The sequence below is a fragment of the Calypte anna genome, chromosome 4, assembly GCF_003957555.1.
Source record: "Calypte anna isolate BGI_N300 chromosome 4, bCalAnn1_v1.p, whole genome shotgun sequence".
In the NCBI taxonomy this organism is placed as follows: Eukaryota; Metazoa; Chordata; class Aves; order Apodiformes; family Trochilidae; genus Calypte; species Calypte anna.
This window is the reverse complement of record NC_044247.1, coordinates 10,742,823-10,759,783: the sequence shown is the minus strand read 5'-3', so window position 1 is coordinate 10,759,783 and position 16,961 is coordinate 10,742,823. Positions and strand designations below refer to the sequence as shown.

At 35.6% G+C, this 16,961-nt stretch overlaps 1 protein-coding gene across 1 annotated transcript in view; it reads left to right on the top strand.

Moving 5' to 3' along the window:
- LOC103528412 (connector enhancer of kinase suppressor of ras 2) overlaps positions 1-16,961 on the top strand; it is a 155,775-nt gene that overhangs the window by 96,726 nt on the left and 42,088 nt on the right. Inside the window, exons 8-14 of the mRNA XM_030449060.1 lie at positions 866-934; positions 8,329-8,475; positions 10,661-10,794; positions 11,339-11,544; positions 14,748-14,834; positions 15,077-15,084; positions 16,192-16,437. Of these exons, the coding sequence (XP_030304920.1) occupies positions 866-934; positions 8,329-8,475; positions 10,661-10,794; positions 11,339-11,544; positions 14,748-14,834; positions 15,077-15,084; positions 16,192-16,437 (897 nt within the window). The remainder of the gene's footprint in view (positions 1-865; positions 935-8,328; positions 8,476-10,660; positions 10,795-11,338; positions 11,545-14,747; positions 14,835-15,076; positions 15,085-16,191; positions 16,438-16,961) is intronic.

Here is a 16,961-nt window from a genome sequence, read left to right as displayed (position 1 = left end):
CCAGGGCACAATGCAAGGAAGTTGCCATCAGTTCTCAGCTCTCTGCTGCTGAGCCTGACTGCTGATTTCCTGCATGTCTCACAGATTTAAGATCTGGTTTCACTGAAGCATTTAAAAATGTTTTCTAAATAGCAGCTGACCATGTTCAAGTAGCTTTGCGATAGGATTGAATCCATTTTAGTGTGATCAAAAGCAGCCACACTTAGGATAAGGTAGTTTCTCAGCTCAGTGGTCACAAAATGATGTGTATGCTATATATGGTAGAGTGTCTGTGTATGTATATATACATATATAAAATCTCCTGAAGAGTCAGTCACTGACATTACCCATTTCTAAATTACCTCTTTCTGTTTTATAATGGCCAAGCTACTAATGGAGGTGCTGGAGCTGTAGTATTTGTAGGATCCCTTCAGTGCCCTTAAGCAGTAAAACTTGTCTGTGAAGCATTTCTGTCACATGCATGTGACCTAAACCTGACTGTGCAGGAAGCTCAGGAGTTGTTGATTTAACAGATTTCCTTTTATGTGATGTATATTTCCTCAGCATATTCCTTGCAAGATTGTGACTGCTCATACTCCCTGCAGAGAGGTAGAGAAGCTGGAATAGTTGAGCCAGGCAAAAAAGGTGCTCATCACCCAGGAAGAGGGATTCTAAGTGACTTCATCAAATCTCCCTCTGTAACCAGAACAAACATAGTTTCTCATAAATACAGTTTTCATAAATATGAACAATTAGTTATTGCTGACAGTAATATTGTTGGGACACAGATTTCTTGCCTCCTTCAACATCCATTGTTTTAATATCTGCTTTTCCCTTCCCCTCTCCACACCCCCATCTCAAGTTAATAATTATTTCTTGTCCTTAGTCTCCTGCTGATCAGTGTAAGAAAATCCATGCTGGTGATGAGGTGATCCAGGTCAACCATCAAACTGTGGTAAGTATTTTGGAAATACTGTTCTGTAGGCTTTGCCTGTTCCCACTGCTAAGAAGGTAATAATCTTTCTTGCCAAACCAGGTTATTACTTATATCTTTAAATATCATAACCACTGGTAACACTTAATAGTTGAAGACATAAACTGAGTCAGGAACCAGCCCAGTGGGATTAAGCCAAATTTACACATTGAACAGCTGCTGCTCAACATCCCATAGTTCTTTAAGGAGCTCCCAAAATGTTCAACTTTTCCTCTTAAATAGAATTTTGCATTCTGCTTAGTATGGGATTCAGATTAAAATTGCAGCAGTGCTGTAATAGCCACATATTCTGAATCTGCTGGGGAAAAAAGAGACAAATTAGGTGTCGATAGGAATCTGACAGGTTCTGCTTTTGTCCATTCTTGCAGATTTATTTTTAAACATGCAGGTAGTTTTATAAAGTCAATTAAGCTATTAATGTATTTAAACTTACCTCAGTCTGTGTATGCAGAAGTGTATGCTGGGTCTAAGAGGTTGTGGCACGTGATTTGCATTCACTTAAACTGGGCACAGCTGCATCTCCCTCACAGCTGCATTCTGTGCTGTGCATAAAAGTGCATTTTGCTTTAAGTAGAAATGCAGAAAAAAAAAAGTCTCTGCAGTGTTCATAGTATTGTGTTCTGACTTTAAAAATTACTTCACTGAAGAATTAATGATGCATTTTTTAAAAAAGATTAAATTACTTGTAATTGAGCTCTAAAAGCCTTTCAGAGCCTCAACCAAGGCTGAAGGATTATTTTCTTCCTATTTTGGGATGATGTCAGCTGCTGCCTTCTGACAGATGTTTTGTCTTATGTCACTTATCACAGTGTTGGTGATTACTGAAAAATAAAATGCAGTCAGAGTTTGTCAGAGAACTCTCTTACATCAGAGGACTGTCACTTTAAAAACATTTTTTTTAAAAAAAATGTACAGAAGACTGGAAGCAGTGTTGCTGAAGCTGGAGGTGAAAGGAGCATTTGTGTTTGGTACTTATTAGGCATGAGAAGCATCTTGATAATGATAACTTTCTAAAGTGCTTATAATAAAAGCATTGAACTTTGCTGAACCCCATCTCCAAACACAGCAGCAGCAAAGTTAAGCAATCTCTTTGTCTGTGTGGTGGAAATATGGAAGCCTGACTATTGAAATCTTATGATTAGAAAGCAAATATTTTCTCTTGAAAAGAAGTATAACTTATTCATTTATACTTTAAATGTTAATGCAGCATGGGGCTCTTATCTGTATTAAAGAGATTCCCTGTGTTGTCATAGTTGATGAAATATGCATTAGACTGCTTTCTCCATCAAAACCACTCTTCAAGTGACAGACCTGATTTAATCTTGACTCACAGAGGTGAAACATCCTCATTCAGCCACTCCAGAGCTGAGTTTCTGGATAGCAGCTCTTGCCAGAGGTGTTATTACAACAGGCCCAAGGGGTTTGATACTTAATCCCTTTCCAACTCAGGGCACAGGACCAATAACTGACTCAAGTGGCACAAAATATCCTTTTTTAAAGAAAATAACCACAATTAATGATTCATTCTGAAGTTTTTCACAAGATAGGAGAAGAGATAAATGGCAAGCTGCTTCTGCTGGAAATTTATTCTTCCTTTGAAATGGTTGGGAAAGTCTTATTCCAAAAGGCTTTGGAAACTGAGACAGTAACATGGAACTTTTCAGCTGTGTATATCCAACCCTTGGAAGCTTTCATTTACCCTTGATTGGTAAGGGAGGCTCCACTCCTTCCTAAAACATGTACCCAGGTGAAGTTATACAGTGTAAAGAGGCAGAAATGTATTTTCTTCAGATATTTCTGTGCTTCAGAGATCCTGCATCCCACCAATGTTATCTTTGTGCTTTGGTTAAAACGTTTTCTTAAGACTGAAGCTTCTGTAGCATTTTGGTAGTGCAGCAAATATATACCCAATTCAATGCAAAATGGCTTGAAAGAATATGTTCTGAAGATGATCAGAGACAGGAATTTTGTTATTGCCACTACTTAAAATACTGCCCAGATTAGAGAATGTATGGCTCTTTTTTAAGAGTTTCCAAACCTCTACATGACTACTGGCATAATTTCATCTGATTTTGACTGAACTAGGCAAATATATTTTCCAGATAAATTCATATTCATCCATTTTGTAAGATTAGTTGAGTTTTAAAACTTTCACTGACATTCCCACAACCTGTAATGAATTGTCCCAGCAGCTACAATTAATATATTTGTTTTATATAAAGCATTAACTACATTAAAAAAGAAATAGTTAAATTTATTGTTTTTTCCCCTGAAACCAGCTATATTACCAAATCTATTTAAAACAATTAATAATAAAAGACAGCTTGTTTTTCCTTTCCAATAGATTTTCAATGAAGTTGAGAGTTTTAAAATATAAAAAAACAATGTTGAGAAAGTATCAAAGGAAAGTAGCTTACAAATTATATAATGCAACAATTGAAAGAGTTAGGAATAAGACTTACTACAAGGAATCTGGTCTAACTAAGGAACACTCTGTAATACAATTATAAAGATCAAAGAAAAAATAATAGTACTTTAGGCAAGATATTAATTAAAACAGACGATTCACCACTGGTTGTTAAGATCATTTAATCATTATCCAATTTCCTTATTTGCTTTTCTGCTTGTCCTTCTTGCTTATTAGATTTTAATAAAACAGCATAGAAACTTTAAAAATAAGTTATACATTCTAAATTACTGCCACCCTAATTTAATTTTCGTCACAGTATCAACAGGCACTGCATCTACCAGTACTGTGTAGGTTTTACTTTTTTACTTTTACTTTTTTACCTTTTTTTTTAGTTTGTCTCTTATAAAGTTATAAACAAGTGCTGCAAATGCTGTTCAAGATGTATTTGTTTGCAGACTTATTAACCAGACATTAGGTTCTGTGGGTATTATAAATCCTGCTACTTAATTGGAAGATTCAATTTCATATGGTCTTTTTTTGAAGCTGTTTTATATGAGAAACATGATTTTTTAGCCAGAATATTGGGACTGTCACAAAGTGAAGACAGATTAAAAGTAAAGCTGAGATAGTCACTAGCCAAGAAATGTCTGATTCTTTCCATTTATCGTAACAAGGGTGGCGTGGAGCAGGAAGAGAAGAAAACCATGACAGATATATATACATATCCAGGATGGAAACAAAGTTGACTCATTTAATACCAAATCATCTCCCCCTCAGTTAACTGAAGAGAAAGTCTTTCAGTTGCAAGCCCCAAAGAAAGGATTTTGTCTGCTTTAGGCTAATAGGGAAAACTAAGGCAAGACTTACTAGTGAACACCATGCAAAATTTTGCAGGTGATTTAGAGAAGAAAGGGTAACTAAAGACATGAAGGAGAATGGTATTCTAGGTGGAATGCAGCAGATATTTATGAAAATTAAATTATGTTCATGTTCTACATTTGATAATTTTTCAGATGCCAGAAATATTGCAGATCCACACAAGTACTGATCTTGCTGCCTGAGCATCTGTTAAGTATTGGGTCTACTTCTGTACAGAAAAGTCCTTGGTTGAAAACCCAACTTTTCTGAAAACTAAAGCTTTTTTTTTTATTTTCTGAGGCTTAGAATTTGAAGGTCATTGAATAGGACAGAGAGCAAGAATAATGCTTTTAGTAACTCCTGTTGAAAGCTTGATGTTACTCAGGAGCAACTGGCAGGACTCCAGAAGTCAGAAAGTAATTAATCCCAAATCAACTGAGCACCAGAGAGGTGACGTGACTGAAAATGGCAAAGATGAACTTGGAATTAATCAGGAACATGTTTCCAGGAGAAACAGGGTTTTAATGCCATTGCCTTGACATTGGCAATATCTTGTCTGAAATAATGTGTGGTATTCAGGCCATTTACTGTTATCAAAGGTGTAAAGCTACATATGAACATTCCAAAAAATGGGTAAAAAAGAAAATGTAACATCTTGCCTCATATGAAGAGAATTTTATTCAGGATTTCAGTTTGGTTGACCCAGCCAGCTAACTCTGACACAGAATTTCTCTGAAGAGAGATTATAAAGACCAGAAAGAGAAAAAAAGCTCTCTAAGGTAAAAAAATTACTGGTGTGCAAGAGCAAAAACCCATGCAAACTTCTCTGCAAATCTGTGATAGAACTAAAGAGGTCAGCCTCTGATGGTTGAAGAACTAATGAAAAAGATTGTTAGAGTTGGCTGCAGCTTTGTAGAAGGGTAAACAAATGGATATCATAACCTAGAAAGGACCCTTTGAGTCCTAACACCTTGGCTTTGGTGTGTAAGGTGCTTATTCCCTCTAAATAGCTGTAGTTTTAAGTAATGTAATTGTATTTTCACACTAAATAATGTTATCCTTTGGAGTGATGGATGCTCTGTAAATACAAGCTCAGCAGTCTAATGCCTTTTCATACTGCTCATTGGACTTTTTCAAGATTAGATTCATTGTCAGACTTTTCCAAATTCCATACATTGTCAGGAGCCTTGACACAGTGAAATAATTTCAGCACTGATTTCTTAGTGTTAAGACATTTATTGAATTGATGTCCTAGGTGGATGTTTGAGCTGTAAATTTGAGTCTTAATGAGACCTCATTTTAGGTAGAGGTAAATCTGCAAGTGCAGTGCCAGGTTACACCATCTGTGTTGTGAAATATCAGTAGGAAAAGGGGAAATGTAATGAGAATCATTTCTTCCACCCAAAGATGTCATTCTGTTTGCAAACAAATTGCCACCTGTCACTTATTCCTTGAATTTTGCCTTTTAAAAAGACTTAGTAATGCATTGCTTCTGGTGGCAGATCTTGCATCTTTTGGGAATCTTGCTGTATTTCTCCACTAGTTAATGAAAATAAATATGTATAATAATAAATGAACATTTTTTTCCCCATCATCTATTGTTGCAAGTAGCAGTTAAGATATTAACAAGAAGAATGATTCAGCTCCAGGTGTTAATTATGAGCTTCTCATTCAGTGACAGAAAATAGTCTTATAATCTTCCAGCACATTTTTGACTAATAATAGTTTCTGCTTTCCATGTTAATGAAACAAATTCACTTGATTAATTCCCTAACAAGGGGAAGTGAATTATAGACTTAAAATACAAGGGAATTATAGTCTGTTTCCTTAACAAAAAGTTGATTTTACACAAGCCTTCCTTTTTTATTTTTTTTTTTAAATGCAAATATGAAGAGAGGTCATACTCTTGAGGTTCAAGTAAGTATCCAGATGGCTTTGCTTATGTGTTTGGAGAGCCTTGAGGGGAAACATCTGTCCTGGTTCATGTAAGGGGTACTGCAAAGCAGAATTACTTGTTTTCAGGTGGTGTGCAACATAGTGTGTTCTAAATAATTAGAAAACACTCCTCTGTACAGCTATTTCCAAATCAAATGCCTACCAAGGCAGCTCTTAAATTCCTGTTTAGTGAATTCCATATCTCCATCCTACATAAGATGAAATCTGGCATGACATGGTGAGCAGAACATGCTCAGGTCTCCTACCTAACTTCCATCTCTAAGGACCACCCTATCATTGTGGTTCTTAGAACATTTAATTTTTCAGGGTCCTGGGGGATGTTTAGGGTTGGATAAGGAACTGAAGGAACTGAGGAGCCACAATCCTGCTTTATCTCCAAACTTTAGAGAAAGCAATGCAGTTGTTCCATCCACTATGCACTCCTATTCACTGTCTGAGCTCTACATTTGTGCCATAACAAACCTTCATAATGTTTTGAAGGAATTGGCACAGAGGTGAATAAATCTTGTGGTGATTTGGACTACTGGAATCCTTTACTAAGCACCATCATGTTCAACAGCCCAGCTGTTTTTTCATTTCCTTTTATTAGATAAATACATAATACACTTAATGCCTGTGCAGTCATCCCCAAGTGCACTGGCTTTTGGGTTTTTTTTTCCAGCCTTCCTGGGTTTGTGTCTGAAACAGTAACAAATCTTGAATATTAATTTGCTTTTCACACAGCTCATCAGTAAATCATCATTGGCTAGGCAGCCTTTATTTAAAAAAAAAAAAAGAAAAGGAGAAAAGATGCTTCCCCTTCTTTAGTCAGATTTTAATGCTGACCTTGGTTACTGTGTGAAATATCTTAACCCCAGCTGTGGAATCTGTTCAACTTAAGGTATATGCTAAAAATCTTAAAGGAGCATAATCTTTTTGCTGAATACATCTCACCATAGGTAGAAGATCCTGATTGCTGTTAAACTGTCATTCTTTAAGAATAAATGCCAAAGTCTGTCTCAAAGACTGGTTTTCAACTAAGATTTTTAATCCACTGTAAAGACTTCTATTTTTTCAAAGATATTTTTAGTAATACAATTTATAATAATACGTCCAAATTCCTAAGAGCATTTTATCATAGCCTTGTAGTAATGACTGCAGACTCTTCTCTAATGGATCTTGGTATTTAATGGTTTTGTCATTAAGGTTCTCATTGGAATAATTTATCACTAACTTAATTATTTATCATTCTTTTCTAAAAGGAGCTCATGGAACTCTAAAGTTTTCAGCATTCTGAAAATTACATCAATCTGTAAAAATAAAGTAATATATATATGTGTGTGTGTATCTATCTATCTATATATTATATAGTACCTGTCATTCTATTTAAAATAAAAGTTTGTTTGGAATGCAAGCTGACATACTTGTGCTTGTTTGGCTGTGAGCTGTTTATAGTCCCTACAATTTGCATGTGCTTATGGAAATGTGGATTTAAATTCAACAGCACTTAAATGTATAAGAAACTATTTTTATAATAAACATTTTAATCCTATAATATTATTATTCAGTTTCAAACCTCTTCAGTCATTCAGGATAACAGAACAAACTTTTATTTTAAAAAATATCTCAAAAATGCATTTTCTGGTTTCATGTGTAAGAAGTTCATTATAAATTTCTATTTAAATAATCAAGAAAATTAAGAAATGTCTCTAAGTAGGTTTTTGAGAGCAGCACATATAAAATCCTCTCAGTACTAATGGTAATCTTTTATTTTATGGCTATGTTTACAGTTTATGGTAACTTAAATTACTTGGCTCTATCCAGGGGCTGTACAAATAAATCAAGTAAATGATTTTTTATCTTCAGTGAGGATCTTTAAGCTGTAACATATGTCACACGTGTTGCTACAGCACAGTCTGTCTTCCTCCTCAACAGGGAATATTTCAACTCAGTACCCAGACTGCAGTTATTTGATTTGAAATGTACAGTGACCTAACAAATTTAAAGGGAGAAATTGTTCATTTATGCTCTTATATTGTTGAGAAACGTAGCTTAAAAAAAAACCAACCCCCCAAACGAAAAAACCCAAAAGCCCTCCAGCCTCAGCAGCATCACTTCAGCTTTCAAAATTCCCTGATGACATTTTCCCTAGGTTGGCTGGCAGTTAAAGAACCTGGTGAATGCCTTGAGGGAAGACCCAAATGGAGTGATTTTAACCTTGAAAAAACGGCCTCAGAATACCCTGGTGTCTGCTCCTGCCCTTCTGAAGAACGTGAGGTGGAAGCCTCTTGCACTTCAGGTGAGAGAAGAAAGAAAAAAAAAAGTTCAAAGCTTTATTCACAACAAAACACCAGAATTTCTCCTTCCAGGGGAAGGAAAACGAGCCTTGAGAAAGTCCTGAATTCCTTTGAAATGAGGTGGAATAAGCTGATGTGGCAATACTGCATGTGTCAGGAAAATTGTTTTCCTTCCTTTTTCTTGGTGAAGCTGGAAGGCAGAGGAAGCAGACCTGCTTCTGGAAGTGTTGGCAGGGTAAAATCCCTCATGGCACAGGATCTTCCAGGAAACATGGAAGCCTTTGCCATGGTAGCCAGATTAGGGAAAGTGCCCCAGGCTTTTCTTGTGGAATTATCAACAATTTCTGCTTTGTTGATGTTTTATGTCTTCTCCTGGTGATCTAAAACTCAAGATCCCCGAGGATCAAAGTGTGTTTTGACACTCTCACTATTAAATGTTTCTACTTTATCAGAGATTAGTGCAGTGAGGGACTTACATAAAAATACAATTAATTTTGGAAAATAAAAAGAAGGTTGCCAGTGTTACTTCTAAACAGTAGATTTTGTAGTAAGATCTTGAAAATCAACTCCAGGTTTTCTTTAGCACCTTTTTCAGTCATGGAGCCATGAAGGTAAGCACAAATATTAGGACCTGGATACATTTCAGGATGCAGTTTTTTGTTTTGCTTTTTTCCTACAGTTCTCACCTGGACCAAGTATTATTTATTATTATCATTAATGACTTGGAACTGGCATGATTAAATGTCAAGATAGTATTTCCTGGACAGCTGACATAACAGCTTGATGCTACTGGAAAGCAGTGATCTCACTTCCCTCTCCCTGTTCTTGGCTGCAGAATGTCCTCCCCTTTCTTTGACTTTGACATTTTTTAAACTCTCTAGAACAGTTTAATTTGTTGAATTGGTTAGGAAGGCCCCTGGGTTTATTTATTTGCTTGTTTTTCTGGAATTTTCTACCACTAGTGGATTAAATTGGCTTTTACAGAACAGAGGCTGCCAAAGGCTATTGACAGGCTTTCCAAAATAAGAGATTCAGCATAGAAAGGAGGTTCTATACTTCACAAAAGTAACCAGCTGCATGAATACAGGATGTAGAATGACCAGTTAAAACCAATATCTCCATTAAGGTAAATCATGACACAAAATTCAGCAAATGTGAGCCTGTCACAAAAAAAGGATACCGTGTATGGATGTGTTATATTCCATGGTGTGTTACATATATGAACATATTTTTCCGTTCTGATTTAGTGTTGGTAAAAAACCAAAACAAAACTATCACATAATTAGGGAAGGAACAGAGGAAGTAGGACTTCAGAACATGAAATTCAGAGGCCAGAAATAGTATTTGTTCAGGTTGGTGTGCAGCAGGAATTGTTTAAACAGAAGTTGTCATGTTTTCTGTAATTGTGGAAGACACTTATAAATGTTGTTAATAATTTTTTCCACAATAATTATGTTTAGAATTCCATCACAAGGTTGATTTATGAATTATTAATGACACAGAATCTGTGAATCCTTAAAAAATTTATTTATTTGCTCTGCATATTTTCCCTTGATGCTTAATTAACAACAGCCAAAAGTTACCATATGCCAGAGCTCTGTGCTGCAGTTATCTGTCACTGACACATGTCACTCAGACCATTTTCTCATCTTGTCTCTAGTTTGCATTATGTGATATTGGAAAACTATTATCATTTTTTAATTCTGTGATTAACCTCCCACTCAATATATAGTGGTTCTTTCATTTGTGGAAAATAATGCTCTGGATTTTACAGAAGTGAGCACACCAGCAACTTTATTCAGATAAAATACAATATCTTATAAATTCTCTTTTTATTTGCAGAAGTTTTCTGGTTGGAATAATTTTTTTTGTTACAATTACTTGATTCATAACATTAAACTTTTTATTATTTAGCTTGAGACAAAGAATCTGACAGGTGATATGAGTAGCAAAGCTTACTTCAGTGACAATTTTATAATAACCTTTAGTCTTGAGCATTTTGGTAAAACAGGCTTCAGGAGATCTCTTTTTGAAGAAACTGCAGTAATCTGAAAAAAATTACAAATCCAAAAAAAAAAAAAAAAAGGCCAGGATTCCTAAAATGATGCACATTGGTATACTTATTACTTGTAGTACATAAAACATTAATTTCTTCCTCGTGTGCTTTTTCCTTTTTTCTTTTTTCAGCCTGTAATTCCAACCAGTCCAACAAGCAGCTCTACAACACCAACAAGTACAATGGGCATATCCTCAAAAATGGACAACTCTGCACTTCAGGATGTTTTCATTCTGTCTCCTATGTCAGGACTTTATGGCCCCAGGTATTTACATCCAAGTGAATTTGAGGGGGTTGAAAAATGAGATTTCACACTTTCATTTCACTAGGTTAATAAAAACAAAAAAAATGCCACAATAAAACCAAATATTTAGTAGAATTAAGAACTAGAAACATATTAAGCTGCATATCATTATTTTGAAAATTAATTTTCACTTAGCTAGATACAAAGTGAGCAAAACCAATAAAGACTCTGAAGACATCTTTAATACTTGAATTTTCTTTGCTTTAGTGTGACAACTTTTGTCTTATCCTAAAGCAGGCATTTCTCCAAGGGAAGCCTTTACCCTTTCATCCCTTATGCTCCCTTTCAAAGGCTAGAAAACTCCTGAATAACTACAGTTAAAATGGAACCTAATGATTTCCTTAATTTCTTTTGTTGAATTGAGTCACTTTTATGAAAGCTCTCACATAGAGCATTTAAATTACAGGACATTTCATTTCTAGTGTTTAGGAGAGACGGCTGTTTGCTTCAGCTTCATCAGCAAATGGTTAATTGCTCCATGATCTTCTGGCTTACTGTTTTCTAGGGATGAAATTGGACTAATGTCTTGTGATGATATCAGCAAATTTGGAAAGTCTGGAATGAAAGGCTCTGAGTCTCCTAGCTACTTTCTGGAGCATGAAAGTGGGAAATACTACACCTTAATTGAAGGTGAAGGCCACCCTGTGGGCTCTGAGTATGAGAGAAGCAGAGCTGCAGGAGTGAGGAGAAGAGAAAAAACACCCACTCATGGTAGGATTCATTCACTTTGTGATTCTAGGTTGACTGAGTTTACAAATCATGCTTTTAACACTGCAGCATCCCCAAATATCTGTCATTCTTTGTTAGACTGTGACCTCTTTGCTCTGAATACAGAACAAAAGTTTATGTGGAAGTATAATTAGACTAATTCAGCATCAGGAGTGTGTAAGTTAGCTAAAGAGTTATTGTGTGGTGTATAATGAACATTTTGAGTGATACTTAAATTCATATTATTTGGATAGGCAGCATCTTGATTTACTCATTTCCATTCACAAGCTTCTGCTCTTTTGAGATCTGAGAAGAGCAGAAGTCTGCAAAGATGAGAGCTGCAAGGGGGCTTCACTTCCATCAAGCTAGAGTGATAATTGACTGGAGCTGGAGTTTCCCAACACAGCACATCCATTTATTTCTCCATGCATTGTTCTGCTTTTGTCATTCTGAAGTTTGAAAGAAATCTTGCCTGATGTTTATCAAGTAAACAGGATTTTTGTCCCCATTTTTGTGTTAATCTGTTATAGGTAGGATATTTTTACTAACTTCCATAGTCATATACTTGGTGCTTGAAAGAGCTGTAACACTGAGGAGTAGGATTCCATCTGAAGTAATAACCAGTAATACTCAGTCTGTATCTCCCTGAGAAGTGGCATAATTTAGTAATAAAATTAGAATGAAAGATAGATCTTGACTGTGATTAAAATTGGAGCCAGATGGATGTATTTGGCTTGCTTTCATATATTCATGCTGCATGATGACTTAAAATATTGGGCTCTGTCCCAGCAATATGCAAAACTTGTCTTGTTCATGATGGGCAGTTCTGGTTTTCTGTTACTTTGAAAACTTAGAAGGAATAAAATTGTAAAGTCTCAGGAATATGCCTTGTTTCAAAATCAATTTTTAAACTAGATTTTTTTTTAAGCTGCAGGTTAGATTTATCTGTCACTGAATCAGATTTTGTTCAGCTGTGGTAGAATATTTTCTACTTTTTGATTTGAACCTTTGAACCACCAGAGTGTCAACATGACTTCCAGTTCAAAGACAGGATGCATGGTAGATCCAGTAAACACTTATCTGATGCTGGAACTGGATAACCATGGGCAAAGGAAAGAAAATAAAACCTGTGGGATCTTTCATGGTTGAGGACATGCTTTCATTATTGGTAAAACTCACTCAAACCCCAGTTCATAAATTCCTGCCGTGGATTTAAGAGAATGAAAGTGGTTATTGGAAACCAAACTCTGCTGCAGCTGGTAGGGAGAAGGATACTCAGCCAGATGAAAGTCTCAGTGCTGATGATATATTTACATTCCAAGGAGGAAAATAAGAAATGCATTTTCTTAAATACAAGTTTAATTTTCAGAAATTATTTATCATGGCTGCTGAGTTTTTGTTTGTTAGTTTGTTTGTTTTATCAAGAGTTATACACTGAATGTAGTCTAACATGCTATGGTGTGGTTTTTACACAATTTTACAATTTTTTTTCTTTCAATTTAGCCTGCTGTATTTGCACAGAATGATTCTTTGCTCCTCAGAAAAATATCCTAGGTGCAATGTTAAAACAATTTATAGGCTACATTTTGGGGGGCAAAGAAGTAAAACTGTGCAAAGTCACTGGTTCCTTTATTTGGCTTGTGGCATTATGCATTTTTGGTAGAAGTCTCTTCAGAGCTGCAGAACTTTCTTCTCTTTACATAAATATTTCCAGGTCCTGTGTTGATCTTCATTTTTTTGTGTACATTCATATTTTTGCTTATTAACTTATAATCTTTATTTGTTTCTCATTCTTTTTCCATGTTACTGACCCTTACTTTTGTTTGATTTATTGAGGGTTTTTTTTTTTTGTGAAATAATACTGTTCTTTTAGGGCTGAATGTAAGATTAGGAACTGAATGATATCTTTACCTACAAAGTTGGTCCCAGCTGTCAGGCAGATAGGGAAATTGCATGGGTTTTCCATACAAAGAGTTGCCTACTAACTTTTATGGTATACTGAATATATTATATAATATATATAATATAATATAATATAATATATAGTGTAACAATATCATATATAATATAATAATATAGTGAATATATAATATATAAAATCTTAGTATTTCAGGAATTCTCCATTAACCATCAGAAAATCATGTTATCCAGAACCATACTTTGTTAATACACCAGTTTTTTCTTACATAATTTTAACATATTCATTGCTAAAAGCTGTATTTTGGAAAAAATGCTGAATAAAACCCTATATTAGCATACAAATCATCACTCTAAGCAACCTGGGGAAATTCATGATGAAAAGAAACTCTTGTTTAAATCAAAATGCTTTAATTATCCTAGAAAGTGAGCTGTAGCACTCCACCATAAGTGTTTGCTTAGTGCTAAAGACACACTCTCAGTTTAGTCAGATGGCATGCAGAAAAAGCACGGTTTGGCTGGCTGGGTCAGACAGAATTTAACCCATAATCTGGAGGGTGTGTTCCTTTGTTTTGTGATAATAATTCAGGCTGACAAGGCCAAAGTGCTAAAGCCTGGTAGTCAGTTTTGTAGTACTCAGTTTCTGACCTGCTACCAGGGTTCTGTTGGTACCATGGCAGGGAACCACCAATGCACATTAGTGTCTTACAAGCACAGTGCCACAAAATCAGATTAATTATAATCCTAACGTCTGAATCTTCTTTCTTCTTGTTGCTGTTTCCAAACTGCACTCAGTGTTTGCTTTTGAAGGCATTTGAAATTAATGTTCCTTGAAATGAGATTCCCCTCATTACTCACCATGTGATTTTCCAGGTCAGATAGGTTTTACTGTTTAACCAATAGATATGTAATGTTGTAGCTGTGTTTGCTAATATTTGCTAAGGCATATTAGGCCATTAAAAAACTGCTTCTTTCTTTTTTCCAAAACATCTATTTAATGAGTGAGCAAGTTTAGGAGTTTCAATTTGCATTCTGCCTTAGACTTCCAAGTAATTTCACCCAAGTCAGCAGTAAGTTCCTCCAGATCACTATGATGAAGAGGAGAATCCAGCACAGATGATGTGTAATTGATCTTGAATCCTACAATTTAATAATGTAGAGGTGCTGATAAAAAGGATTGCTCTGGAGGGTTATGGCATGCCTGTAATTTGTAGCTATTACTTATTCTCTTAGAGTCTTCTATTTTTAAACTTCAAAAATTATATTGGTTTATCTTGAATTGTTTCCAGGGGATTTAAGGCCTGTATCTATGCCCACTGAGTACAGTTGGATAGGGGAGTCAAAAGAACAAAACATGTACAAGAGGGGAAGTAGAGGTGAGTATTTTCTTTTTTCTCTGCTGTTCTTCAAGGGATTTTTTTGTTGCTTCAGAAGTGTGAAGATACCATCACATGAATCAAATCTATTTTTCTTGAGTGTCACAGAGAATGTGAAAGAACCTGTTTAATATCTGGGGTTTTGTTTTCTGAAAATTAAAGTTTGTATCTGTAGGAGGGATTTAGTCTCTCTAATTCTAGTATAAAGGAAGATAAACATAAAAGGAAAAAAGATTTAGAAGATTCAGAAGTAGGTTAATAACAATCAGTTCTTAATCTTCATAGTTCTAGAAAACAGTGATGTTATAGATGTAAGATAATGCCCTTTGGGACATTTTGAATTAGTATGAATGAATATTTGAAACAGCATTTGTATTCTGAGTGTTCAGACCAGCAGTTGTAATCATAGACATTTCTATTGATTCCAGTGGGAATTATAAACTTTGGAAAGAAACATGGTGATAGCAAATTCCTTTTTTCCCCTCTCCAAAGATTATCTTCAAATATGCAAAGTGTTAGGCCAAATGTTAAAAATTCTTAAACAAATACTGTTTTTCAGAACCTTTTAGGCACAGTGTAGGTAGCTGAGAGAAGTTCAGGCTGATTACTGATGATGTGACAAAATTGATTTGTACTCTTGAAAATGAATACGGGATTTCAAACTACCTTTTTCAGTCACCTTTCATTCTAAAATAAAATTGATTTCATGTAAGGCACAAGTTTTTTTCAATTTATTCCAAATACATTGATTTATCTTTAGTTTCTATCTCACTCTTACAGCCAGATCTTTTCCTCAGACTTCTTGCCCATTTTGAAACTGTGCCCATCTGTGCACATCTCCTTAAACCATTATACCAGTTTATTAGCTTCTTTGAAGTTGCAATCCCTGGTCCCAGAGAATTATTTTTTTTGGATTTGTATGCTCACTTCCTCACTTCCCCCTCAGCCTGCAGGTGGTGTCAGTAAACGTGGTACCAAGGCCCAATGCAAGCCACCCCAATTCCCTTGACATTCCCGTGACTCTTCCAGTCAAACCCCACCAAGTTCTGGTCTTTGCCATCTCACCCAAACCTTTTGGCTGTGTTTAGATTTTCCCTGGGATGTGAACAAGCTTCATGCTATCCTGCAAGGACCTGCACCACCACCTTTTCTCTGCTGAGGTTTTGTGCCAAGGACTTTGTTTGCTCTTGGTGGGAACCTTGGTGCAAATAAGTTTGCAGAGGAAATTGTTTCAAATGAAGTGAGGAATGAACCAAGCTGGAAATACAGATGCAGCCAAAATGGTTCTCAGTTTGTTTCCTTTTACTAATGTTTCTTTTTCCTTTTTTTTTTTCTTCCTACAACAACTGACTCTGAGAATTCACTCCTGAGGTATCTGAGTGATGACAAGATACTGGTTATCCAAGAAGAGCCTTTGACACAAAAAGACAACAAAAGGGACACAGGCCGTAGGTCAAGAAAAAAGGGCAAACCCACGAGCAGTCCAAATTACCCTATTAGTCCATCTGTATTGACATCTACTGTTAATGTGAGGCTTGAACCTGGACAGCAAGATGTTTTGAATTTCTCACTAGCAGAAAACAACACTGTTCCTCTTTATCATGTAAGTACATTGGAAGAGACCTTATTACATAAAGTACCTGGGAAACACAAAAGACATTTTCCCTTTAAGGATTGCTGTTATATTAACTACTCAGTTACATTTAGTTGGAGTTGACCATATTTTTTTTTGTTCTAGACCCAGCATCTGATAGCAATTCATTATAGATTAGTTTACATGTTTTTATATTTCCTCTTCAGTCACTATGTCTTGTAAAAACAGACACATTTAATGGAGTTACTGTTTATTTAAACTGCAGTACCATGGCCACAGCCTAGTAATGTGAGTTTGTTCATGCTGATAATAGATGAAACATTTTGCACTTAAAATGGATGACAGGATGGAGATTGATTCAGTTGATGAAAGACTCAGCTGTTCTTGTAGCCACCATGAAAAAGGTTCTCGTGGCTGTTGTCTTGGGGAGAATTTCAGTGATACTGATTTGGATATTCTGAAAGGATCAAGAGCCCTGCAGAGATCAGTCCTTGCTGCTCATGTCTCTATATTGCCTTTTGCAGAGCACTTCA